Genomic DNA, 25,531 nt, shown 5'->3' with positions numbered 1-25,531 from the left:
TGGATTTGTGATATCGCTCAGTGTCACCAAGTGACCACAAGGTGGAGTATTTCATCTTTTACTTTATCTCTCGAGTGCTGGTAGGAAGTTCAGAAATCAGTCCAGGATCAAAGCTGGGTAGTTTGATTCAGTTGAGTCTTTGTTTGGCACAAGAAATGGAGATTGGGGATTTACCAGTAGGATATGAATTAGGGGTAGTGGGGATTACAAAGGCCATATGTGAGAAGATAACGGGTTATAAAAAGGTGTGAATGAAATAAATGTTTATTGTCATTTGAGTATCACTTAACCCTCGTGCTGCCTTCGGGTCACATGACCCAAAGGTTCATAACGAACCATCGTTGTGTTTACCCAATTTTACCCAATACAAAAACAAATAAAAAAAAATGTCTTTTAACCTTCGCAATGTGGGGGGTCTGAGACAGCCCAACGGTTAAAAGAAAATGCTTCACTTTGTTTTTGTATGCGGTAAAGTTGTCACAATACGACGGTGGGTCACAATGACTGATGGGTCAGAACGACCCGAAGATAACACAAGGGTTAACTGTCATTTGGGCTTTGGGTACTTAGCAGTTGTGCTCCAAGGGATCTTGATTGTGAATTACAGTCCTTTGGTTCTTTTTAACGAGATTTTGAACTTCATAAGTTCTTGGGATACTATGGGTTCCAGTTCACATAGGCCAGACCCATGTTCAAATATATTTTCCAAAATCCACTGCATTTTGGCAACTGAAGCTGCTATAGTGTTACATTGTATTTTAAGCCCAGGTACTGTTTGGTACCAGGACTGGAGATAATCAAGGTCTTATGAATTCATAGCAACTGTGCGGTTGCACTCCGTGGGCAACACTCAGTTACAAGCCATGGCATGCCCTCTCTGGCCAACTTTTGGTTACGCAGCCCAACAATGAAGCAATCAATTACTTTACAGGAGACCTTGAAAGAAAACCGACGAACAAGACCGTTTTTAGGTAAACACAGAAGCGAGTGCGTTATCCTGCTTGCTATCAGTCATGAGCCAAACATTAAGTTTTAAAGGCGGTCAAAAATGGCGGGCCTACCATCAATATTTTACAAATTGATAACCAATAAAAATGTCAATAGCCTAATATGACACCACTTAAATGTGAGTAAACTATGTATGCACTTGAATAATAATATCGTAGCCTAATACTATGATGGTGTTATGTCGTTTTCCAGTTTACAATAATTGGCCTGGATCATGTCGTAAACCCGTTTACAAGCGCTTCAATGCCAAGCCATAGATAGTTGCATAAAAATAATCAGTTCAAAAAATGTGATTACGTTAATCAAACAAACAGGATTCGATGTTTAATAGGTTTTAAAGGCTATTATGTTATAGTTAATATAGTGTATTATAGTTATATATATATTTATATATAAAGTAACAGGGGTGATGCGCAAGGCGCGCTTCTTGGATAAATCGTGGTTTCCCTTTGTGTAGTAAAGACAAACACAGGCAGGTGCAAAAGGTAGGCTTTGCTTGAGGGCGGGTGAATAGGAGGGACTAAAGTTGTCGTTCGGATTCTTTGCTGATAGGACGGTTATGTAGAGTGGGCGCGGTTACAAACAGTGAAGATAAAGCTCTGTCGGAGTTTGACCTGTGGTGACTGAAAACTGGAACCAGTAGAAAACCAAGACCAGAGCTGGGTGCGAGATCGTAGCGTACAGTGTAGGAAATTATCACGCATGCCAACCGGTCGAAGGACAAAATTATACACCTGTAATTGGGAAGGAACGGACCACAATAACTTTTTTTATGAAGCCAGATATTGTGCTGGACTGTTTTCTGCTGTATAAAATATTAGACTAATTGGTTAACCTACATTTGTTTTATTTATTAGTGTGATTTACGGCCTACCAATGCTCTTGCATCAGTTCATGAACGGAGCCTTGGAAGTGATGCATCCTACAGCAATACAAAAAGACACTACTTTCACCAAGATTTTTGTTGGTGGGTTGCCTTACCACACAAACGATGCCTCCTTAAGAAAATATTTTGAAGCCTTCGGAGAGATCGATGAGGCTGTTGTGATAACGGACAGACAGACTGGGAAGTCTAGAGGATACGGCTTTGTAAGTACCACTGCATCTCATTACAGCTCTGTCAGGCACTTCACCAGCATTGGCACGTGCTACTTGTTCAATTCGTGACCAACTGGCTTTTAATTATGGTGCCATTTGATAATGTCACGTGATCAGCACGGTAGGCTTATAGGTTTGTTTCTCCAAGTGTTGGCGAAGTGCTTAATGACGGGAGTTGATATTATAAAATGACGTATTTAATCATTGCACAGTGCGGCTTAACGAGTAGGCAATGCCGAACATAAATGTATACATTTTTGCATTGCTTCCTTATTTGGCTTTATGAGGATCACATGTTTTGATGGATAAGAAGATTATATCTCGACATATGTCTCTAATATCCTTCATCCCTCTAACCAACTCTCCAGAAGTCGCCAATATTACCGACACGACACACCAATCAGTACTTGACCGTCACCGTTGAGCGCTGTAACTACGCGCCTAAGTGAGATGCTGTATGTCGCACTCGCTTGCTTTTATGGCGACCTGCATTCCCCTCCATATAGAAGCGTTCAGTGTTGGTCCTATATCAAATGGAATGGAAAACTGCGATTAGGAGCAGCAGAGGTCTGTTTACAGTTTGATGTACCTCACTGCGAGTGAGTCATTAAGACATCAACATCAGTCCCATCCCGCAAATGTGAGCTATCAAGATTTCCGGTCACCCAGAACACCATTTTCTTTTGCATTTTTCATTGCAAAATGAGTAGCCTAACTTTTTATTTTAGCTTTATGATTGATTTGAATGTGCAAGGAGGACTTGGGCATAGAGAGTATGACCATAGTTGGGCACTAACCTGGTCCTATTCCTGTGCCGGATCCTCTGTGTGACCTCCATTCACATTAAGTGTCTGGGTATCTTCCCATTGAGAGCTGGAAGAGGATCAAAGAAACAGAATAATCTACAAGGTGGGCAAATAGACATCCACAAGATACAATGAATGGGAAAAGCAGACATTTTATTTTTAAGAGTTCTGGAGACGCATCCTTGATGTAGACCAAAGATGGAATGGAAAGTTGTGTGTGCTTCTGGGTGGGTGACTGGATGCAGTCTGTGTTTACTTTTAACACAATTTAGAACCGTAACACTGGCAAACAATGACACTCAGCGTTTCCACATTAGCAACCGCCAAATCCCTTGTGGATGTGTCTGCTGAGTGCCTCTGGTGTTTCAGGTCTGACCGGCTCAGGAGTATGTGGGTGCTCCATGCTTGTAAAGAGGTGCCTCAGCACATCACACGCTGGGAAAAGCAAAAAAGCAGCCAGCGGCATTTTTTATTTCCTCCCCCCTGGTAACGGACAAGGCCAACTTGATAATCCTGTTGCTCGCTGCTTCAGACAGACCCAGTGGGAGGGGGAGGAGGTCGGGATGCTCCACTGCCGGGCTTAGCCTACCTTTTATACACACTCCAGAGGTGGATTAGTAGATCCCCCCTCCTTCAGCAGAGTTCCAGTGTAAACACAGCCTTGTTCCTCTTTGTGTTCACAACACAAGCCCTGGAGTAGGCTCAGGACTGTGATGGCGAGCAGCAACCCACTCCACAGTTAAGATCTACATTTACAATCGAATTATCTGAAACCTCCTGAGTCGGCAGAAGAGAACCATCAAAGCAGACGGGGGATGTCTAATTCTTTCGGAAGGAGGGGGGAGGTGAGGGGTTTGGCATATGAAACAATCTCCTTAAATATCTGCTGTCCAATTGGATAAGCCCTTCTTATTTGTCCCAGATCCATATTTCAGCAGCCCTGGGTGGCAGGCTGTGCTGCTGTCAGGCGGGGGGGGGGGGTGGTTGGCCTAGTGTTATGGGTAGTTTCTGAGCGGTGGTCATTGTGCTTTGTGTGCAGTTTCCTCTTCTGTTAAGAAAGGGGAATCTAAACAGTGGAAGCTCAGCAGAGAGGACTTTTATGACGGCTGGCGAGGTGGAAGGGGGTGGGGGAGCTGCTTTTGCTTTCGTTGGAGGGTTGAAGTGACCTTAACCACAGCAGGGGTGCTGTATTGTGATAAACGTGTCTGGGTGAAGCCTTTTGTAACACAAGGGGAAGCGGTGTCAGCCTTTTGGGATTCACCCGCTGTCCATTGCACTTCAATCCCCTTTCTTAATCAGGTGACCATGACCGATCGGGGGGCAGCAGAGAGGGCCTGTAAAGACCCGAACCCCATCATCGACGGGCGGAAGGCCAACGTCAACCTGGCCTACCTGGGTGCCAAGCCCCGCAGCATGCAGACAGGTGAGCCTGACAGGGGTGAGAGCTGCCGACCGACCACCACACTCTGCAAACACTCCCCAGCGCTCACGCGGCCAGTGCGCACTCGCACAGAGTGACACACGTTCCCATCTGAGCGGAGCAAGCGTTCCAACTATCTACCATGCATTTGCCTATGCCGATATTAGCATGCTGTTTGAGACAAGCCCCGTCCTTATGCACGTTTGCTCGGTCTCTTTCTGTCGTCTGTGTATTGTTCTCTATTCCTCCTCTGTAAATGCAAATGTGAGTGTGACCGTGGCTGTGTGTCTGTCTTCCAGGCATATCTATTGGCGTGCAGTCCATTCACCCTGCGCTCATCCAGAGGCAGTATGGGTAAGTGAGTAGGACTGGGCGCTCCCTCTTTATCATAAGTTTACTATCTCATAAAGACCAGACAATAGTGCTGCTCTTCTCTCGTTTCGTCTGTCTGTCCCCTGCCTGCATTAAGCTCTCAGTAATTCTGTTGGCGTAGCTTGAGTCTCTTATGCACTTGGTTAATAGTTATCAAATATAGGTTAGGTGTGTATATGTTGCTGGTGCATGTCCCAGTCGTGGGGCCTGGTGTTCCCCTGGTTGACTGGTTTCTCGGTAGGCCCTGCGGGGTCTGGTGTTGTAGAAACAACCTCGAGGGAGCCCAGCCTATGACCATGTCCAGGACACATGCACCAGTGGGCAGCTAATGACCATGTGGCTGTCAGAGGATTAACCCGTTAAGGAGTAGCGTCACACGTGTGATTCTGAACATTCCAACCGACTATTTTCCGATATACAAAAACTATATGACAAACGCTATAGTATGGCTTCAAAATTTACAATTCGGAGGCTAACAAGTAACACTAGCAGGTAGTAGCATTGCTACGAGTATTATGCTAGGTTGCTAGGTAACGGAAGCTAACTAAAACTAGCTAGCTTCCGTTTTGGAAAAATAACTCACTCCTTAGTCCTGGCCCCCCTGCTGCTGTGTGTCACCATCAGCCCCTCTCAAATGAATGCTCACTATGGACATCCAATGAGCATTCATCGCTTACAAGAGTCATATTTCTGTTAATATAAGTAAGGTTCAAACTTTGTCATCCATACCCACCTACAGAGCCGTTTCTTTGCCGCATGTCAATCAGGGGCATGTATGAGCACGTTCAGGGAGTTTGGGGGAGGGGGGGTCTTAGAAAGTCCCTTGATGTCCAAGTGCTTGTTGCCATAGGAACGGGGAGGAGCTCCCAGTGGTGGAAGCATGCTGCTCAGTGCCATGTGCCTGACAGGTGGTGGCTCTTATTACAACCTTTTACACCCCCTTAATCTCCCATGACTGCACCCCTAGAGAGCACCCGCACCTGTCTGCTTGGCTCTGAGCTCTCTCTATAGGCAGTTGACAGACACAGGCTGTTTGGAGATTTCGAGCACACAAGTGGCCTTTCAGCTTGTCTCCCGCCCCGAACCCTTGAACAACATGTGGTGGGGAGGACTTCTCGAGTCCACCATGTGAAGTGGGCTTGTTTGTTGGGAGGGAGCACGTGCTGGACATGGGTACCTCCCGTGTGGACTGGACAGCAGCTCGTCCTTGTGTGCCAGCGCTGCTCTGGTCAGCAGATACTGTGGGCTGGGAGGGGCAGGCAGGGTCACGGAGGCCAGGGACACCGTTGAAGGGCACAGCCGGTTTGGAAGGGTGGTAGTGGCCAGAGAATTTTTCTTTTGTCTGTCTTGGCTTCTGTCTTCATATTCCGCATCCATTTTCTCCTGAACCCCCTTTTGGAGCAGCTCTCTTGTTCTTTACCGTCTTTCCACCCGTACGTCTCCCCCCCCCCCCCCCCCCCCCCGAACGAAGGAAGCAGCGCTTAGCGTCTCACCCAGAAAAACACCAGTCCTACTGTGTGGAGGAGCGATTAGACACAGACACTGAAAATTGACACCTCTGTGAGACTGGGGATGGGTCGGGGGGAGGTTACAGTGGGGGAAAGGTGTAAAGGAAAGGGGGGGGGGGGGATATGGAGTAGGGTGAATTGTGTCTCTGAAGATCTCTGCCTAATGAGGCAGTATTCTCTGTGGGTGACACCTTCATGGGTGTCGAACAGAAGCTGTTTTTCTGTCCTTCCACTCTCTTGAGATGGCCTCTTTGATGTTTATCTTTATCTTTACCCGACTGAACGAGAAGGCCATTTTAACTAGCTTTAATAAGCTATTTGAGTGTAGGCAGGGACTACTTGACACGGTATCATAATTATGTACACACTGCATTTGTCAGCTGAAGCTGTGATGCTGAGAGGATTTGTGTGCTGATGTCAGTGGCTCTGCCACTCTGACTTCTCTGCCATCCCCAGAGTGGCACATGTCACATACACCCGCTAGCCGTCAGCACAAACCAGCTGACCCCTTGTCCTCCTCCCGCTGGCCCACGATGCTCCCTTTCGCCCTCTGATGTCATGGGGTCTCTGGAGCCTGGGGAGCACACTGCTCTTCCTCACCTCCCTGTTTTCCTCTTTTACTATTCACCCTCTCTGACTCTCTGTGTGTTGTCTCATCTTTATTACTCCTGTGAAGGGAATTGTGAAAAGGATAACTTTCTCATTGAAAAAGTTATATTGCAGTCTACCACCTAATGTTTTCCAAAGGTCAACCCATGTTCTGTCAGCTTATCAAAGCTAGGGTCAGAGCAAAGGGTTACACACACTTTAGAGGTTACAGAGGGGAAGGGGGTGTGTGTGTGTGTGTGAGACTGCGGCCATTTTCAAGAGAATATCTACACAAATACAGAACTTAATTGTGAATAGCTTCATTCCATTCTGTAGCAGTGTTCAGTTGTGAGAGTGTTTTACCTGGTATGTATGATGCTGTGTATAGTGTAGCCCAGTTTACACTCAGTTAACATCCCCCCCCTAGCACAGCTCCCACCAATGTATTTTTTCATGTTTGTTTACTTTCTGTGGGAAGGATTTATGCATGTATTTTGATGTATCATCCACACCATTGTAGCCACCTCATTGTTTAACCACCACTATCCTATCAAACCCACTCATGGTTGCTCTGTGCTCCCAGCTGACCAGTGTGCCTGCAGGGGAGTGAAGATACCCAAGGTGCAGGACTCGTTGAGGCCTAATATGGAGGCTCCAGGAGGTTGCAGCATGTGACTGCCCCCACTCCCCACCCCACTCAAAGGTGCCAGTGATGGCTTGAGAGTGCAGTGCAGTGTGTTGTGATGGATTGGAGTGCCTTTATCTTCCTCTGTGTTGTGTGTGTGTGTGTGTGTGTGTGTGTGTGTGATATGACATTGGAAAGGTTATGCTGATTAAAGAGTAACTCTTCCATATATGGCATGGTTTGAGGTGTGCAGTGGTGACTTTCGTTGCTGATTGAAGTCCAGGGATAGAGGGGGGGTTTAGTACGTGTGTGTGTGTGTGTCCTCCTGTCTACCGTGTCCCTGCATGCTCCCATGTGCGCTGTTGACGTGACGGCTGTCTCAATACTTCTAACATGTCTCCTTCCTCAACTCCTCCTGACTGTTTTGAGGGGAGGACATGGTTGAAACCTCCCCTGTCCTCTCGCCTCGTGCGCTCACCAAAGGAGGAGTGAGACGAGAGAGGTTTTATTAGTGTCGAGATGCAGTCAAGGAGTGAGTTGAGGTGTGCTGTGACTCTGCTGCCCTGTTGTAGTCCTTTCCCCCGGACCATACCTCCTGTCTGTGTGGCAGGGCTGAAGAGCCTATTCTTTTCTCTCCCTGTGTGGAGTCTGCAGTGAGGGGAGCGCCCTTACCTCCTCTGTGTGTGTGTTCCTCCAGTTGAGTCATGTCAGTTTGTACCCCCAGAACTGCGCGCGCCGTCTGCAGTTGGACACTTGTACTGTAGCCTGCCATCAACTCTCACCCTGCGACCTATTCTATGGAGCAAGACCCCAGGAGAGAGAATCTTTGGCCTTCATAAAAATAGCTCCCCATCCCCCCCCTCCCTCTCTCTGTCCCTCTGCTCTAGTCTCCAGTCTGGGACCACATCCAGAGAGAGGAGAGAATTCCCCAGAGCCCTCAGCTCGAATCATTCATCAGTGTGTGTGTGTGAAGCCCAGTTGTCCAATCTGCTCTGACGCTTCTCCTTTCTACCAGCTCCCCTCCTTCACATCATTTCTGTGCAATGTTCTTCACACATTCAACAGGAATAACGCCCACAAGTCACTACTTCGTTACTTCCCGTTTGTGTGTGTGTGTGTGTGTGTGTGTGTGAGGGGGGGTTCTCAGCGAGTGAGGAGCAGCAGCTGTTAAAACACTCGCATGGTGTCTGAACTTGAAAACCTGCCAGTAACGGCTGTCTCTCCCTCTCGCTCCTCCTCTCCTCCCCCTCTCCATGTCCGCTCAGGGGGCCTACCTAACAGGTTTTGTAGGTTCTCTTAACTGTCGGAGGTTAAGTTCCCTCCCAACCTCCTTACCCCTCTGCCTTGTCGTCACATTAGCAGTGGGTGGTATGGTGTCTGGCTAAGCTCTCACCCATTCCCAGGGTGGTCAGCAGACTGGACACATCCTAAGCTTTTTATACTCTCGACAAGCCAGCTCTTTGGCAATGTAAATGATAGAATCCAGGCCCTGGAGGACTCTGTGTCCTTCTGCTGCATGTCCATTCTAACCCGGCTCCTCTACTGTGTGTGTGCAGGTTGGCCCAGCAGTACATGTACCCACAGGCCTTCGTCCAGCCCAGCCTGGTGATGCCCTCTCAGGTCTCCTCCTCCGTCAGCTCACCCTACCTGGACTACAGTGCTGCCTACGCCCAGTATGCCTCATCCGCCTTCGACCAGTACCCCTACGCCGCCTCCCCAGGCTTCCTGGGCTACGGCTACGCCCCCAGCCCCTCCGCTGGGCCCGCCGCAGCCTCTGTCCCCGCCACCGTCCACCAGACCCTCCCTACGGCCGCAGGCCCCGCCCCGGCCTTCCTGCAGTACGCCCCGCAGCCGCACGTCCAGCCAGACCGTATGCAGTGAGGAGGAGGGGGATGGGGGGGGGGGTGCCTGGAGAAACACACCCTCCTGACTGACCCTGCTACTGTCAGGGGTTTCAGGGAAGGGCAGGACTATTGCACTGTACCATCAGGATGAGCCCCTTCTTCGATGATGGAAGGTGGGAGGGGGGGGGCGGGAGGGGGGGGGGGGGTTCAGGGATTAGGGACTGGGGTCAGGGTGTTAAGCTATTTAAGGGCCACCTGAAGCAGACACATTCATTTTATGAGGATTTATTATTATTATTATTATTGTCTATCTATATTGTATTAATGTTCCTGTCTGTGTTTTATGTATTCAATGTTATTTTGTTGTTCAATCAACAATGTCTATGGTACATACTTGTTTTTGGAGAGGCTTACCTCGGACACTGCTGCTTTGAGACAGTGGGCTGGGCTTGGGCTTAGAGAAGGGCAGGCTGGGGGCCGTGGCCCTGGGCTGGCCCTGTGAGCACACTTGTCCAGTGTTAATGGCCCAAACAAAGGAACAAGGATTAGTCACTGTTGATCAAGGACAAAATGGACAGACTTCAGGTCCCCCACCTGAAAATGTGACTTCAGGACTACTTTTTTTTATTTTCTATTAAAGAGGCCTTAATAGAACTCCCTCGATGTCTCTTCTATGTTTATACAAAAGCTCCTTTAACCCTCACTCACACACTGGGAGAGGCCCCTGTCGTAGTTATATGGCCAGATGCTTCCTATTTATACTATAGTCTAGTCCAGTCTGTACACTCACTTTGTTGTTGATTTACTGTGTTGATGGATGTAGATAATCATATGCAGTAGGTGGTAGGAGGCCAAGAGCATTTGGTATTGATGTGGATGGTATCTGACAGATCCAATACCAGTGCGTTTCTTCTAACTGTTGATCTAAGATGATTGTCAAAAATGTTGCTTTGTCTAAAGGACATTCATGTACAGCATTTTGAAATGTTTCAGTTATTGATACATTCACAATGTTTATGTTTAGGTATTTATATGATAATGTTAAGTAAAAAGTTTTGGGTTACAATTACAGTATGTCTAGTTGCAGCACTGAGATCCTCTAACTTGCAGAGGCATACAATATGTGCAGACTCATGGGTATTGTTTCTGGGTCATTTCATGATCCCACTTTGTTTTGAGATCAATGTAGGAACCAACTGATCTGCCTGTATGCACAACTAGATGCTCTTTTGTAGGCCCTAGTATCACTGGCTGCTGGCATGAACAGGAAAGCTCTGTAGACTGTTTTAAGTACAATGTCAAGTCCCTTCAAGAAGCCATACCAAAAAAAAAATACAAAATAAAGAATTTCTATTAAAATTGGCACATGAATTTTCTTCTTGTAATGTTGAATATATCACTACTTTGCCTCATGCCTTGTCGATTAGTTGTAGATTATTTCTATTGACGTAGCATCCAGTCATGAGCAGTCACAGGGGTGAGAAGGTTCAGTTGAGACCTTACGTCTGTATGTGACACGGTCGTTATCATGGTGTGTTGTCGGCTTTGGTGGGGGTCTGGAGCAAGAGGCCCACATTTTATCAGCCCATAGCACTACCTCCTGCTGGGGGCACAGGGTGTTCCTTGATCCCCACCCCACACACACACACACTGTTGCCGGGGAGACTTTTTTTAATTACATATCAAGACAAAACTGATAAGAAAAACGGCTAGCTTAGTTCCTGCTTGAAACCCTTCCTCTACTCTCAAACAAGAGAGTTTGTTAGGCCACATGGTTTTGGGGAACATGGACTCTGCTTCAAAATAGCTCTGACATGCATTTCATGACCAAAGTCGGGTACAATCTGTAGAAGCGAGTGTGTATCTTTACAACAATGAGGAATGACAGATGGGTTTGTTACAGTGTGTTAGATAATTGGACAGTAATGGAGTCCTGCTTGGTTTAAATAAGCATTGTCCATTAATGGAATCAATGTCTCCGACTTGCAATTATATTGTTGAATCTTGTCATAAGTGTTTATAAGCAGTGTACAGTGAGGGAACGCGTGTGCTCTGCTCTGTGCCTGCTTTGTGTTAAAGCAGGATAGTTGCAGCTTTGTTAGTGTTTGGCTGTTCCTGTGGTTCTTCTCTCTGTCCATCATCTAACTTTTTTTATTGTTTGTCCTCCTCCAGCTCATGCCTCTCATCTCTGGCTCTCCTCCTGAGACTCTCTTCATTACGTCGACTTTTGTTTTTCCCAGTCTCTCCTCTTCCGTCCCCATCTTTATTCAATCGTTTGTTCACGTTTGTCCTGAGTTGTTTTCTCACTCCCTTGTTTTTCCTCTGTCTGTCATTCTCCCTCCCTCCTCCCTCCTTCGCTTCCTCCCTCTTTTCTCCTCCCTCCCTCCCTCCTCCCTCTCTCCTTCCTTCTCCCTGTCTCTCGCTGAATCATGAGAGGGGAGAAACAGAGCAGTGTCAGCTTGATGAACGAGGTCATACAGGCCTAGCGGAGCATGTTATGCTGAGTCACCATTAGGCCTCTTGTTCTCACACACATAACACACAGAGAAACGCACGCACGCCCAGCACAGGCCCAGACTGGTCTGCTCAGTCAAATCTAACCGCCCACATGGTGCTCACAATCATGCTCTTCTCTGACGTCAAGGGATTCCTCAGAACTGTCATATAACTGTCCTCAGCGCAACCTGAATCACAACACAGGATGAACTGATGCTCACTTCACACAACTACTCCACTTCCCCAGCTAAAAGACATTTCTAATTCTGGGTAAGTTTTGTGTTTGTGGATCCCAGTCCTTCAAATCCAGTATGCCCGTCTGCCGTGCCTCTGGCTCTGAAGTGGACCGGTCAGGAACTGGACAACATCATTTGAGATAGGGTCCTAGATCCAGTCTATATTTACCCATACTCAGAGAGACGGCCAGCCCCACACCCCTGTCTCAGGCTCTCTCAGGGCAATTTCCCGCGCCGGCCTACAGCGATAACATGGACAGGTCTGGAATGGGGGAAGGTGTTAGGAACTGGGATGGGGGTGGGGTGCGGGGTGGAGGTGAGGGGTGGAGTGACGGGCAGCATGTGGCTGTAGGATGTGGAGAATGATGTTCAAAAGAGGTTGAGATCATTTTGATAAGAGGAGAGCATTTGTCAGGAACAGAGTCTGAAAATGTTTGTCGCAGATTGACTGCATACAGAGAGGAGGCTTGTCCCTAACACAGACCTGTCTGTTATCTGCCGGGTCTAATGGACTTGTGAGTCATTCTTCCACTCAGGTTTTAAAGCAGAGCAGATAGCAGGCTGGGGAAGATATACTGTCAGTTACAGATGTTCAAGACTGATACATTAGTGTGGCTCACCGATGCGCGAGGTTGTATATGTTAGCGAGAAAGAGAAAGAGAGAAAGAGAGAGAGACAGCGAGGGGGAAAAAGAGAGGCCATGCATTCATGCATGCTTGATGTGCTTGGTCATATTCAGTCTCTTGGTGTTAATACCACATAGCTGCTTGCGCGGGCTGTGCACTGCCAGTGTGAATATACATGAATTCAGAGAGTAAGTGTGATATTCCTGTTTGCGTGTGTGTGTGTGTGTGTGTGTGTGTGTGTGTGTGTGTGTGTGTGTGTGTGTGTGTGTGTGTGTGTGTGTGTGTGTGTGAGAGAGAGAGTGCTCATCATATCTTAGTAGTAATGTATGTTCATGTATGTACTTGAACATGTGCTCCATCAACCTTTTGGCGTGTGTTGCTTTCTCTCCCCATAGATCCTCCGTGTCTTCAAGCCTGTAATTTGATCTGAGTTTGTCTCACTCAATTAGAGCCTGGGGAAGCTGGAGCTGTGTGCTGTAATCATTGGCTCATAGTCTCCACAAGACAAGGCAAGGCAACAAAAGGAAAGACCTCCCCACCATCACACCCTCTCTCTCTGTCCTCAGCTGAGTCCATGGCTCCTTTGACCCGGCGTCAGCCTCTGTATGCGCTACACAATACTGGACGTGCACATCTGCGCACAGACACAGCTGTTAGAGAACACCCCAGTCGTAGCACAGAGGTAGAGGGGATGTTTTCTGAACACTCATACAGAGTGCATAACACAAGCATAGATAACACATTCATGTTAGTGTGGTCACATAAACTGTAGACGGAGGGAGGACAAGATGTGGTTTAGGGTTAGGTGATGTAAGAGGGCGGAGGTGGACCGTGAGAAGGCTGGAAAGAGAAATGAGGAGCAAAGAAATAAGAGTTTAGAGGGAGGACGTTTTCTTGACATGGCTGTCGATTGGAACAGGAACATGTGTGTCTGTACCCCTCTCTGTCTCCAAGTATGAGCTGCTTTCGAGAACCGAACCCTGAGCCATGAACCATGGCCACATGTTCACAATGTGACAGGCGTCACATATGTTTTCTTGGCAGGTGGGGAGTTCCTGGTTTCTATGCCAGATTTCCTTATCTTTAGACGGCATGCATGCACCCAAGGCTGGGCCCCTGCCCTAACCCCCAGCAGTGGCTCAGACTGTGCCTGTTTAGGGTTGGGGGGTGGGGGGAGGGATGGATGGATGGAGGGGTGAACTGACCCCCACAGTAACAGGACCCAAAAAATCTAAAGGACCGAAAGCCTGATAAACCCTGGCAGCTGAGCTTCCTCTTACAAAGGGCCTTTCCACCACCACAAACCCTGACACAAGTGTTCACCAACACAAAGATTCACAAAGACAACGGATGCGAAATGCACAGTCATACACAGCGTAACGCCCTGGCTTTCACACAGACACAGTTTGAAGTTGACTCAGTCTGACCGGCCTGTGGGGCTGCTCCAGTGGAGGAGGGATGCGTTACGTAACTGGGAGGCTCCGTGGACGTGTTCTGAGTGGAGGCTATTCTGTGGCTCTGGGCCTGCCTCAGATACTTTCTCATCTCAGCTTTGGAAAAGATTCATATCTGGATTATACTCATTTTGTGTGTGTGTTTGTGTCCAGTATGTGTGTATGTGTGGGTCAGATGGCTGAGCGGTTAGGGAGTCGGGCTATTAATCAGAAGGTTGTTGGTTCAATTCCCCGGCTGTGCCAAATGACGTTGTGTCCTTGGGCAAGGTACTTCACCCTACTTGCCTCGGGGGAATGTCCCTGTACTTACTGTAAGTTGTTCTGGATAAGAGTGTCTGCTAAATGACTAAAAATGACTAAATGTATGAGTAACATGTACGGGTTTCTTTTTTGGGTGCCCATCCACCAAATGGGAGCCCAAGCAGCAGGTTTAGGACAGTGAAGCGTTTTCCTCCTGGAGGGACCTCTGCAGCTCAGCCCTTTGCTTTCATTGTAGTCATGGCAGCTGTCCAACTGACCTGCTGTTATCTCTCATCTCAGCATGGTCGAGTTTGGGGCCGGAGGGGGAGGCAAAGAGAGAGAGAGAGTAGCTCATGTTGATATTGATGATAATGTTAGTTATGTGTTGTTTTCCTGTGAAGGCATGTCTAAGCTTGCCCATCTGTACATAGCCTTCCCCCTTGTGTTTGTAAGTCTGTGTACGCATGTTTCAGGCTGCTGATAAGCAAGGGGCCGCTTCAGTTTGGACTGATGATTGAGTGTGGTGTGTGAGAGCAGCTGCGTGCTGACAGTGGCACCGTGTTGCAGCTGGCGGGAAGGGGGGGGGCCACAGAACAGACCCCCACTGATAACATGGCTCAGACAGACAGACAGGGACAGGGGGCAGGACATGGTGGGAGGTCACATGATAAGACCTCTTGTCTACCGCTGCTGCTGTGGACCAAGACCCAAATGACCAGTGATTACATTAGAGGGGAAGTCTGGGGAGTCATTGAGTTGTTGAGTTGTTTTAGAATGCCAGCACAGATCCAGTGCTCTGTGTCCTTTTTCCTCCAGAGAAGTCATCGGAACACGTACTTTGAAGGAGATTTCTCCTTCAATTTAGATGAGATCTCACGGGGATCTACAAGGTGACAGTGAACAGTGGGATAAGAGAGAGTGAGAAAGATAAAATAAGGGATGTTTGTAGGGGACCACCATTTGAAAACAGAATTGAGATGTAAACCTTAAGGTTCATTGCATGGGCGTCTATAATCCAAGACTATGAGAGTATTCATGGAAAGCAGTTCATTTGAAGGTCACTTCGTAATCTTGAAAAACATCTTATACTCGGAGGTCAAACGCACTCTCTTTCATTCTCTCTCTTTTTTTCCCGGGTCTGCCTTCAACCTATCCTATTTTAGTATGTTCCGCCTGGCTCTGTTTGCACTCTCATGAAAAGATAAAAACTGTTCAGATGCCGTCTTTCTTTCTCAGGAAAAAACCTGTGGAGGCAGAGTGAGGCTGTTTTCCCAGTCCGGGGGGAGCGATCTGCTCTCTGCGGAGCCAGGATGATACTCTGCATGGATTCAACACAGCTCTTTATAAGGACAGAGGAAAAAGGGCCTGCTGCCTCTATATATAGACCGACTTTATTGGGCCTCTTGTCTCTTTTCCCCCTCTGCTGCTCTTAGGAATCTCTCACCAAAGCCATGTGGGCGGCCAACCCTTCTCTCCTGCCCGCAGAGAGGAGAGTGAGAATGATAATGATCTGGGTGATAATAACAGAGTGAACAGAGAGAGAGAGAGAGAGAGAGAGAGAGAGAGAGAGAGAGAGAGAGAGAGAGAGAGAGAGAGAGAGAAGACACGCAGACAAGAGAGAGAGGCAAACAGGAGGATAGATGGTGAGAGGGGAAGTGAGTTGGCATCAGTATATCTAACATGGACTCAGCACTCCTCACTGGCTGTCATCTCGATTGCCTAGCAGAATGAGAAGGTTGATACAGGGCACTCAACCGATGTCTCCCTGAGGTCTTCTGGATGATTCCAAACTATGAGCAATGCTAGTATTTGTCTGTCTTGTTTTGGGGGCATGTGTATGTGTGTGTGTTCTTACTCTCCACTACACTGCTACATGTATTTCAAGCGTTGATCTCTGCTATCTAAACAGGCCTCTAAACTTGTGCAATCTTGCTGCCTAAATCTCTACAGCCAGTGTATCCCTTAGTGATACTAACAAACCGTACCTTGGTGTAACAGTAACTGTGTCCAATCAACTAGGCTTGGAGAGATTGGAAGACTCAAGTAACAAAACGACAACAAGATAGTGAAAGCAAATATGGACTGATAAGACATAGCTACATTTTATCACTATATTAAAGTGATTTGTGTTGTCAATCTGTTTTTTTTTATATAAATCTGTTGCCGGAGTAACCTTAACATGTCTCTAGATGTGTGAAACATCAGACAACACAAGGGATGTTCAAGTGATAAACAGATAGATGATCACAAAAAAAACATAATAATCCAAACTCCCAAGAACATATTCATATTTCCCTGTGAGTATAAAACGAATGAAGTATCTATTTGAATTTTGACTTATTTTCCAGAAGACACTTCTGAGAACATCTTCAAAGGTTTTGGCTGTGCAACACTCTACAAAAACAAGATTGTCAAAATGGGTTGTCTCGTTTGATGGCCATGACCCTGTCCATGAGGAGATCTGAGGAGGTGTGAGGGTAGCCCCACCCATAAACACCATCTCCTCCCTGGAGTTAAAAAGACTCAGGCCAGATGAAAAATGAAATGTTTATTTGCATGTGTGCTGTCAAATACAGGGGTTGTACAGAAGCATCAACTGCCAAGCAAATTACATGCAAATGAGATTCAAATGAGATAAAAAAGAGGCTGAAAGGGTGAAGGATACAGTATGTTTGTATGCATGCCATGGTACACGAGTCACTGCTTTGTACATCTCTCACAACTGGATGAATGAGAAGGTGGACTTTCTATGATAACAGTGAACAATATTGGACCCGAGATAAAAACTAAATGAAAGACCTACAGGATATTTGAATGTCGTGCCAAGGATTATCTGAACGTCTAATTTGGTGACAGTATGAGTGTGGTATTTGTATGCATGTTTGTGGATGTAGAGTATGTACCACATTTACCTGTTTATCATTGGTTTTCCCTTTTAAAACCACCATCAGTTTCACTACAACAGTAACAGAAGAGCTCTGAGAATGACCAACGATGGCGTCACAATAGTGGTGGACAATGGGGCTGTGTCGGGGAGAGAAGCCCGGGCGTGGCCACGCTGGACAGAGGCTCCTCACACTGCAGGGGCCACGGCAGCTGTCTGAGCCGCTGTGTGTCTCCCTTCGCCCCACTACCACTCTCTGTTCAGCTCCAACACTGGAACGCAGGGATGGAGGTGGAGTGGGAGGAGAGCCAGAGAGGGATAGATGGCAAACATAGACTGGAAAACAAAAGGCCAAAGGGACAGAGAGGCCCTTTCAGTTCAAACATGCACATACATACATACAAGTACACGCCCAAACACACACACACACACACACACAAGCACACTTGCATAGATAACCTCACAATTATTGTCCAGCCTGCATTCATCTTCTCTTCAACACCCCCACAACCCTCACACACTTACCCACTGTTAGTCTCTGCTCCTCCCATACTTATAAACGTTGTGCAGTTGATTTGAGTTACAGGAGTGTTTACCCAAGCTTCTAAAGGAGAGCTATCCTCTTCAAACAACCATAACATTTTACAGGCCACAACAGAGACAAGTGATGAAGCTAACCCGCTGAACTGAATTTCACATAAAGGAAGAAAGAATTCTGGTCACCTCGGCAGGATTCTGAATGTAAGGGCAAAATCATAGTCACAAAGATTCATGACAGGTACAAACCACCTGGATAGTAAGATGAGTCTGATGAACAATTGAAACAGCCCTTGTGGGACTGTGCAAACAGTGGAGGAACCTCATTGACTGTATATTAAGTCTGAATAAACACAAAGCCCACCTGCTCTTCAGTTTACGTTTAATGAGAACTACACAACAAAAGCCCAGAACAATAGTCACTGCCACGGGGGCTTCTGCTGTTGACTATTCAGACACTCATGCACTTCTGAATAGGCTTCAGGATATCCATCAGTTTTAAAGCATACATGGTTGGCATTAGATATGGGAATTTTCCTACAGGTCATAGGATAAGGATGTTACAGAACTTTGACTACATAGAGGTTTTCCCTAAAAGGTCAAACAGAATGTATTTATTTTGGTTCCATTTTAGGGTTTGCATTTAGTTGCTGTAGACCTACAGTCCTGTAGTGGCATTGAGGATGTATGATTGGTTTGTTTTAATTCCTGCATCTGAAACATATATTTTACACTAGGCTTTGAGACAGCAGTCCTATATCACATAGGCCTATCCCTCTATGACCTTGCTGGTCTTTCTACCCAGAGAACTCTGTCCATCAGAGAACCGTGACCTTGCACATTCATTTCCTGAGGGATTGGGGGACCATGAGAGAAGTATTTCCCAGACGTTCCCTTTAAATGGATGTAGATGGAAATATATTGGATACAGATAGAATCAGATTCACAAAATATTCCTAGCCTAGTAGTAAATCCATGTCACACAGTCTGACGTCAACTGCCGACATGTGGATGTTTTCCGAATGATAAACACTGTTAAATAGGTTTTGAGCGCCATCTAGTGGTATTAATCGACTTCAACAAACTACGACAAAAGTTCATATCAAAATAAAACGCTTTTTTTGTTTGTTTAAATGTGGAAGATTGTAGCCTATTTATAAATAATTTACTCTTTAGCCTACATTGGTTTCTCTTCACACTGGGTGATTTGAGTATCAGTACATCTACGCAATGTAAAAATGTACTAAAGAGAGCTATGGTGTATTTTAGAAACGGATCTATGAGTGAGATGAGTGGACATCCAGACCACCACCAGTGATAGCAAAAAGGAACATTAAGGCAGATAGTGTAAGGTGGTATAAATCATGGATGAAGCACGTACGGAAGTTATTGCCCCATGCGTGAATTTTTGGCTCCAACCTACACTTTGATGTGTCACGCTTTCAAAGGGGACGTGAGGTGTGAACATTGTGTCGTCACAGTGAAACGGGCAATGCTTTGGTTTTCAGCTATTTCATCAATCGCAATGTTTTTGGATTGTTTACCCAACACCATATAAAGTGACGCCGTGAAGTGAGCTGTAGGTATTTTGTCTTGACAATTTTGCATTACCGTATTGTATGTGTATCGAAACAATTGTGTCTGATGAGTTCCACTGTAGTTCCAAATGGGTTTTGATGGCAACATTTCTGAAAGATAATCTCTATCTTGAGAAACTGGGACAGTGTCCCCGACTGAAGGTAGGATGGTGTTGTGTAACTCTGTCTGCCCAGGGTGTAAGAAACGTGACATGTGTTAGCCAAGCTGTCTTCTGCAAGCAATTTGACCCACCTTGTTGGTCACTGCACCTACACAGACTGCCTGCATTCTTGCAGAGCTTGGGATATTGAACCCTAGACTCCAGCCCCAAAATACAGAATGTCACAACTATGGAACAAAATTGTGACACCATTTATTTGTGTGTATTTATTACAATGTACAGGGTCATTTAAACTTAACAACTGAGCAATTATCCTTACAGCTTCGCTCTGGCTGACTGAGCAAGCTGAGCTAGTGACAATTGGAAGCAGCATGAGATAGAGGGGCAAGAGAACAGGGGCCGTGCTGCATGGAGGTCCCTAAACCCAGGAAGATCATCCATCCTGGGCAGAAGGAGGAAGGAGCTCAGGGCAAGGATGGAAGCCCAACACCAAGTATTGAAAGTGGTGAGTGTTTCTCATGCCCTGCCTGCCCTTAAAACCTGTCTCTGTGTCTGTATTCTGAGTGGCCATGGTGCTCTGTCACTTGTGTCTGTTTGACTTGCAGGAACAAATTATGCCAGGCTGACCTAAGGAAAAAAAAGTTAAATTCCTAGTTTTGTTTCACTGGTTATTCTTATGTGATCATATGCGTGACTCAACATAAATCTCCTGAACCAACTCTGTTTACAGTTTTGGACTGTTGCTTTGACACCTGCAAGCTTACAGTATTAAGCCTTTATACAGCTTGCCAATGTATGAATAATGTTGAATAAGTCATGAGGTCACACTTGGAAATGTCAGGTGGTCAGATGTATGAATACAGAGGCCAGGCATTAATGTTTCATGTGTTTGCTGACTGTGTGTTTGGTCTTGGACTGAAGAGGTCAAGGTTTAGGTTTCAGTTACAGACCCCAGCTTTGTGAACCTAATGATATATTAATCCCATGATCTCTTTACATCGGAATGTTGTTGAAACACATGTGAGGCTACTATGACCTAAGTGTAATTGTCTGTTCAGAACTATCAGGTAATAACTACTGAATGTACCAAATGTGAAGTGAGAAATACATATTTGGATAACGGTGGTTTCTGTCCACAAATTAGATTCAGACCCCGCAGGAGATATGGGGGACACCTCTACAGACCACCAGAGCAAATCAGTGTGTCAGCGACGCACCCAAGCACCCCAGAACCCCACCATCAATAAGGGCCTACAGCCAAGTACAACCAGCAACTTCAGACAGCCGACACACTTACCATACATACCATACATCTGTCAAATAGAGCTGTCATCATCATGCAGACTGGCTTGCTTGTGTGTTTGTGTGTCAGCGCCCCCTCCTGAGAGCAAAGTGCGCCGCAGCTTGCTCAACCTTCCTGTCATCAACCCAGAAAGACTCAGGACAGCCAAAGCCTTGGTGGACAAAGCGTTGCAGGTAAAGTGTGTGCTCGAGATAATACAAATACATCTGACTTTGTTCCGAAAGGTCAATCAGTCATTCTTTCTACTCCTCGCTCTCCCTCCTCCCTCTCCCCCAGATGCAGAAGGTCTTTTCCATCCAGGGTCAGTACCCGGTCGTTCGGGCTATCCTCAGGGCCAGAGGTTGGGTAGAACGCCGTCTACCACAGCCAAATCAACCTTGCAGGCGTCGCCGTGGAGATGAGGAAGACGATGGGAATGATGCAGATGACAGTGATGATGATGATGATGGTGAGCTGGGAAGTAAACCGTCAGTGTTTCGTAATTGTAATTTGTTTCTTTGATGTATTTGATATTTATATGGAAGATGGACTGAGTGGTTTGTTATGTGGCTGTGCTTCTGCTTAGACAATCCACACGATGTTGAGAAACAGGAGGATCCTGATGACATGTATGATATCATGGTAATATGTTTTCTGGTTCACCGCGCCTGGTAGCTGAGATGTGGTTCCTTTTGCGATGGCCAGTCAATACCGACCCCGTTTCTTGACTCTTACCACCGAAATACTGTTGAATTATGCACTTCTGATAATTGCTCTTCTGTGGTACTCTCTATATGCATCATTTTCACGTAGCTTTGGATAAAAGGTATCTATTGAATCAAGAAAATGTATGTAAATGTGGTTCAAACACATTTCACTTTGACTACATAGGCGTGCCAAAGATCATGAGAAAGAATTCCGTTGTTCAACAGTCACGCATGGTGCGCAATGAAAGGACATACCTTTATTGGACAACCCGTAGAGAGAACATTGACATTCGGATTCTGCGAAAGGAACAGATTACCAATCACTATGCAAAGGCGGGAACCATCACCACCAAGGTCAGACATATCATAATGTCATACATAAAAGACTTCAGCCTATTTACCTAACTCGGAAATGCTATTGATGACACGTAGGGTTTTGTCTTTGTCCCTTGTACCTGTCTGTCAGGTGGGCCTGTGTGTCAACCTGAGGAACCTGAGGTGGTTCGACGCAGCTGACCCGGACACGTTCTTCCCTCGCTGCTATAGGCTGGGTGCAGAAGATGAGAAGTACGCCTTCATCGGTCAGAATGTTTCCTTTGTCACTATTGGTTAGCTTTACGTGCTCTGTATTCCTTGCATTGTCACTTTACTTTCTACTGGATGGGTTTCCAGAACATTTCTGTACTCTATCATTGCTATTTTCACACCCGTTCCCCCCACCACCACTTCTTTTTCTTCTAAATCTCCCCCCAATGTGTGCAGAGGACTACAGGAGGACAGCCTGCACCAGCCTATTGAAGTGTATAGTAGAGAGGAGTTGTGGTGAGAGAGGAGAGGGACTAAAAGCTCGGACAGATGCATCAACCAAGCAGTCAGGCTAGTGAACGATGATGGTCATTCACAACATCATGTCAGTTGCACATTATTTGTTGAAAGAGGCTAACTAACTTCTGTCCTTGTCCCAACTGTGTCTTTAGGTCAAAACAAATCCAACAAGCGCCGACCAGTTGTATCGGTGTCCAGCACAATCATTGACATTGCATTAGAAGTGTGTCAAGACTTTCTGGATAGTTTGGAACATAATGACATAGACATTTCCTTGGACACGCCGCCAGCGCTTGATGAAGAACAGTGGTCTGAGTTCATTCACAATTATTACTGCGTTGTTCAGTGAGTACTTTTTAAGTGTCTGATGATCATGTCTTGATGGGCCTTTCATACCAAAGAGCCATTAGAGACCGCAGTCTCTCTTCATTTTCCCACCTTTCTTTCTCTCTCTCTCTCTCTCTCTCTCTCTCTCTCTCTCTCTCTCTCTCTCTCTCTCTCTCTCTCTCTCTCTCTCTCTCTCTCTCTCTCTCTGTCTCTCTCTCTCTTTCTTTCTCCCTCCCTCCCTCCCTCCCTCCCTCTCCCTCTCCCTCACTCCCCCTGTTTCTCCCTACTCTCTCTAATTATCTCTTCCCAGTGATGGAGTAGAAATAGAAGACAGCTCTATGTACCTGGGCAGCTGTCAGGCCATGTTGCAGAAGCTTCAGGAGGTCAGTCCACAGCTGGAAACAGACGGTACTCACAACATCTGGATTATCAAACCAGGGGCCATGTCCAGAGGTAGAGGTGAGCTTCAAGAGGAGCACATCACATAAAACAGTCATAAGTCATATCTAATAATCTAGCTCTTATGTCAGTCATAAAAAGAGATATTTACTGTTATACTAATAGTGTTGCTGCCTTCGGTCTCCAGGTATAATGTGTGCTAAGCGTCTAGATGAGATCCTCAGGCTGGTTGACAGTGACCCGTCCCTGATTAAGGACAGTAAGTGGGTGGTGCAGAAGTACCTGGAGCGCCCCCTGCTAGTTCATGACACCAAGTTTGACCTGCGTCAGTGGTTCCTGGTCACTGACTGGAACCCCCTCACTGTCTGGTTCTATAAGAAGTGCTACATGCGCTTCTGCACCCAGCCCTACTCAGTAGAGACTCTGGACAGGTATGGGAGGGGTTGAGAGAGAACTGTGGTAGGGGAAAGTGGAAGAGGTCATGACAAACGGTTAACTTTTTATTCTTAAATATTTACTACATTTTCAACCCTTTGCCTCTCCCTTTATTTACCTCAACCTCCTTCACTCTGATCATCTTACCTTTCACCCGCCTCCCCCAGCTCCATTCATCTGTGTAATAACTCCATCCAGAAGCACCTGCAGCCTTCTCTGCAGCGCCACCCAGAGGTACCGGCAGACAACATGTGGTCGTGTGACCAGTTCAAAGCCTTCTTGTCTAGGCAAGGCTGGGGTGCACAGTGGGGGTCTGTGGTGGTCCCAGGGATGAAGAAGGCTGTGGTCCATGCCCTCCAGACAGCTCAGGACCTGGTGGAGTCACGACGAGGCAGCTTTGAACTGTATGGAGCTGACTTCATGCTTGGTAAGTTTCTCAGTGTGGCATAGTAGCATGGCACATTTTTCAGGATTTCAATGATGGGCATACGTGTGACCTAGGAAAGAGACAAACATCACAGAATTCGTGTGATTCATACTCCTATCCAAAGGCCAAATCGCATTGTAGAGAATGGTGCTGGGTGGTACGACCATGCAGTTGGGGTATACGAATTCTGTGATGTTTGTCTCTTTCCTAGGTCGTGACCTGAGGCCATGGCTGATAGAGATCAATGCCAGCCCCACCATGGCGCCATCCACAGCAGTGACTGCCCGCCTGTGTGCGAAGGTTCAGGAGGACACTTTACGGGTGGTTCTCGACAAACGTCTGGACAAGGGGGCACAAACCGGAGGCTTTCAGCTCATATGCAAGCAGGTGAAGTTTTACACACAAGTGTTGGTACTGTTTTTTTTGTTGTTGCATGAAACGTGTTGTTCAAAAATGTTAGTTTAATCATTTGGTTGATAAGCAAAGTCTCATTTATTTTTCTTATCGGAGATACATAATTCTGTAATTCAGAGATATTCTCTTTGAGGTGGTGAGGATAATTTTTTCTTTATTTTTTCTCTTTTTTTCAAGTTAGAGTTTTAAATGGATAATGGTCCCCCAACTATTCAAAAGGGATCTCCTTTCCCAATAAATATAGTATTCTAAAGTGTGTGTACATGGTGATCCAAAGCGTGAATGGAACATTTTGCTTAGGAACCAGAAGAAACATGCAGTTGTCTCTATTAATCCAAAATAATCAATAAAATATTCCGCTCACTGTTCTTCTCTCTCCAGGCTGCAGTGGAGGTGCCTCAGTATGTTGGAGTCAACTTCCTTGTCGAGGGCTCCCAGATCAAACGGCCCCGGCGCACTCCTCCTCTGAAAGCCTCTAAACTCTCTGAGCCTCGGACCAACCTAGGGGTCCCAAGACGGTGCCCCGCCAGTAAGGAGGAGACGAGGACAGAGAAAACAAAGACAGCATCTAGGAAGTGGATGAGGGCTGTGGTTAAACAGCTTTCCTTGTCTAGCACCAAGGTCCAGCCCCCTTCCTTTTCGGACAGGCCTCCGGCCACAGACACTTGGAGGCTGCATTACCCATGCCTGCCCATGGGGGGTGTTCACTCGTATCACAGGCCCCCCATAGCTCAGTCCCGCTCCATGGATTTCTGGAGAAGGCCCCAGATAATAAAGCCTCGGTCGGTGCAAAACTGCAGACTCTTAGATACCAGCTATCAAGGCCCTATCTTTCCTCTGGAGGTCATACGCCTGCAGGACCCAGCCAAGAAGGCCCCTTCCCTGCAATTCACTCCCTTTGTCCGTCATCCTGGTTTCAGGTTTTCTCTACATCAGGACCTCCACCAGTGCATTGTCAGAGCTGCATGCACAGGGAGAGGACACTACAAAAGCACCTGATCCAGAGGATTATTATAACCCTTCACTTGCTGTTACATTTGAAGTTTGGTTAATCATTGTAGACCTACCTCATATAAAGTCATTGTTGAATCATAGCTTTGTGTTTGTATTTTTATGAAAATGGTTTCTGTTTTCCACTGTGAATTACGGGTATTATATAATTTAGACCTTTTATTAAAAAATAATGTGTTTTTCCGTTAAACAAGAAGAAATATAAGCTCATGATTATGTACAGCTCAAGTTGGACTCCAAACGCAGAGCTGTGTTGAAGTCCA

The 25,531-nt window shown here is 46.5% G+C and overlaps 2 protein-coding genes and 1 long non-coding RNA gene across 4 annotated transcripts; all 3 read left to right on the top strand.

Moving 5' to 3' along the window:
* The first annotated feature begins 1,575 nt into the window (after positions 1-1,575).
* LOC134021431 (RNA-binding protein 38-like) lies at positions 1,576-9,333 on the top strand. Of its 2 annotated transcripts, none has more exons than XM_062462261.1 (4): positions 1,576-2,097; positions 4,212-4,350; positions 4,632-4,686; positions 8,982-9,333. In XM_062462261.1, the coding sequence occupies exons 1-4, from the start codon at positions 1,885-1,887 to the stop codon at positions 9,304-9,306; spliced, it is 732 nt and encodes a 243-aa protein (XP_062318245.1). In that variant the 5' UTR covers positions 1,576-1,884; the 3' UTR covers positions 9,307-9,333. The 2 variants fall into 2 exon arrangements, with proteins under 2 accessions (XP_062318245.1, XP_062318257.1); XM_062462273.1 differs by having other exon boundaries at positions 1,581-2,097; positions 4,212-4,335.
* Positions 9,334-11,964: 2,631 nt separating this feature from the next.
* Positions 11,965-18,171, top strand: LOC134021430 (uncharacterized). Its single transcript, XR_009930511.1, has 3 exons — positions 11,965-12,035; positions 13,023-15,849; positions 15,912-18,171. It is a non-coding gene; the product is annotated as an uncharacterized LOC134021430 (long non-coding RNA).
* A 906-nt stretch (positions 18,172-19,077) lies between these two features.
* Positions 19,078-25,345, top strand: LOC134021426 (tubulin monoglycylase TTLL3-like). The gene is made up of 15 exons (XM_062462235.1): positions 19,078-19,321; positions 19,763-19,946; positions 20,586-20,702; positions 20,814-20,917; positions 21,021-21,197; positions 21,312-21,365; positions 21,656-21,784; positions 21,897-22,011; positions 22,193-22,306; positions 22,408-22,600; positions 22,893-23,041; positions 23,169-23,412; positions 23,584-23,843; positions 24,055-24,230; positions 24,639-25,345. The coding sequence occupies exons 2-15, from the start codon at positions 19,850-19,852 to the stop codon at positions 25,254-25,256; spliced, it is 2,547 nt and encodes an 848-aa protein (XP_062318219.1). The 5' UTR covers positions 19,078-19,321; positions 19,763-19,849; the 3' UTR covers positions 25,257-25,345.
* The last annotated feature ends 186 nt before the right edge of the window (positions 25,346-25,531 follow it).

Source organism: Osmerus eperlanus, chromosome 1 (genome assembly GCF_963692335.1).
Source record: "Osmerus eperlanus chromosome 1, fOsmEpe2.1, whole genome shotgun sequence".
In the NCBI taxonomy this organism is placed as follows: Eukaryota; Metazoa; Chordata; class Actinopteri; order Osmeriformes; family Osmeridae; genus Osmerus; species Osmerus eperlanus.
Note: the sequence above shows the minus strand (reverse complement) of the source record. Positions and strands in the feature narration are given on the sequence as shown.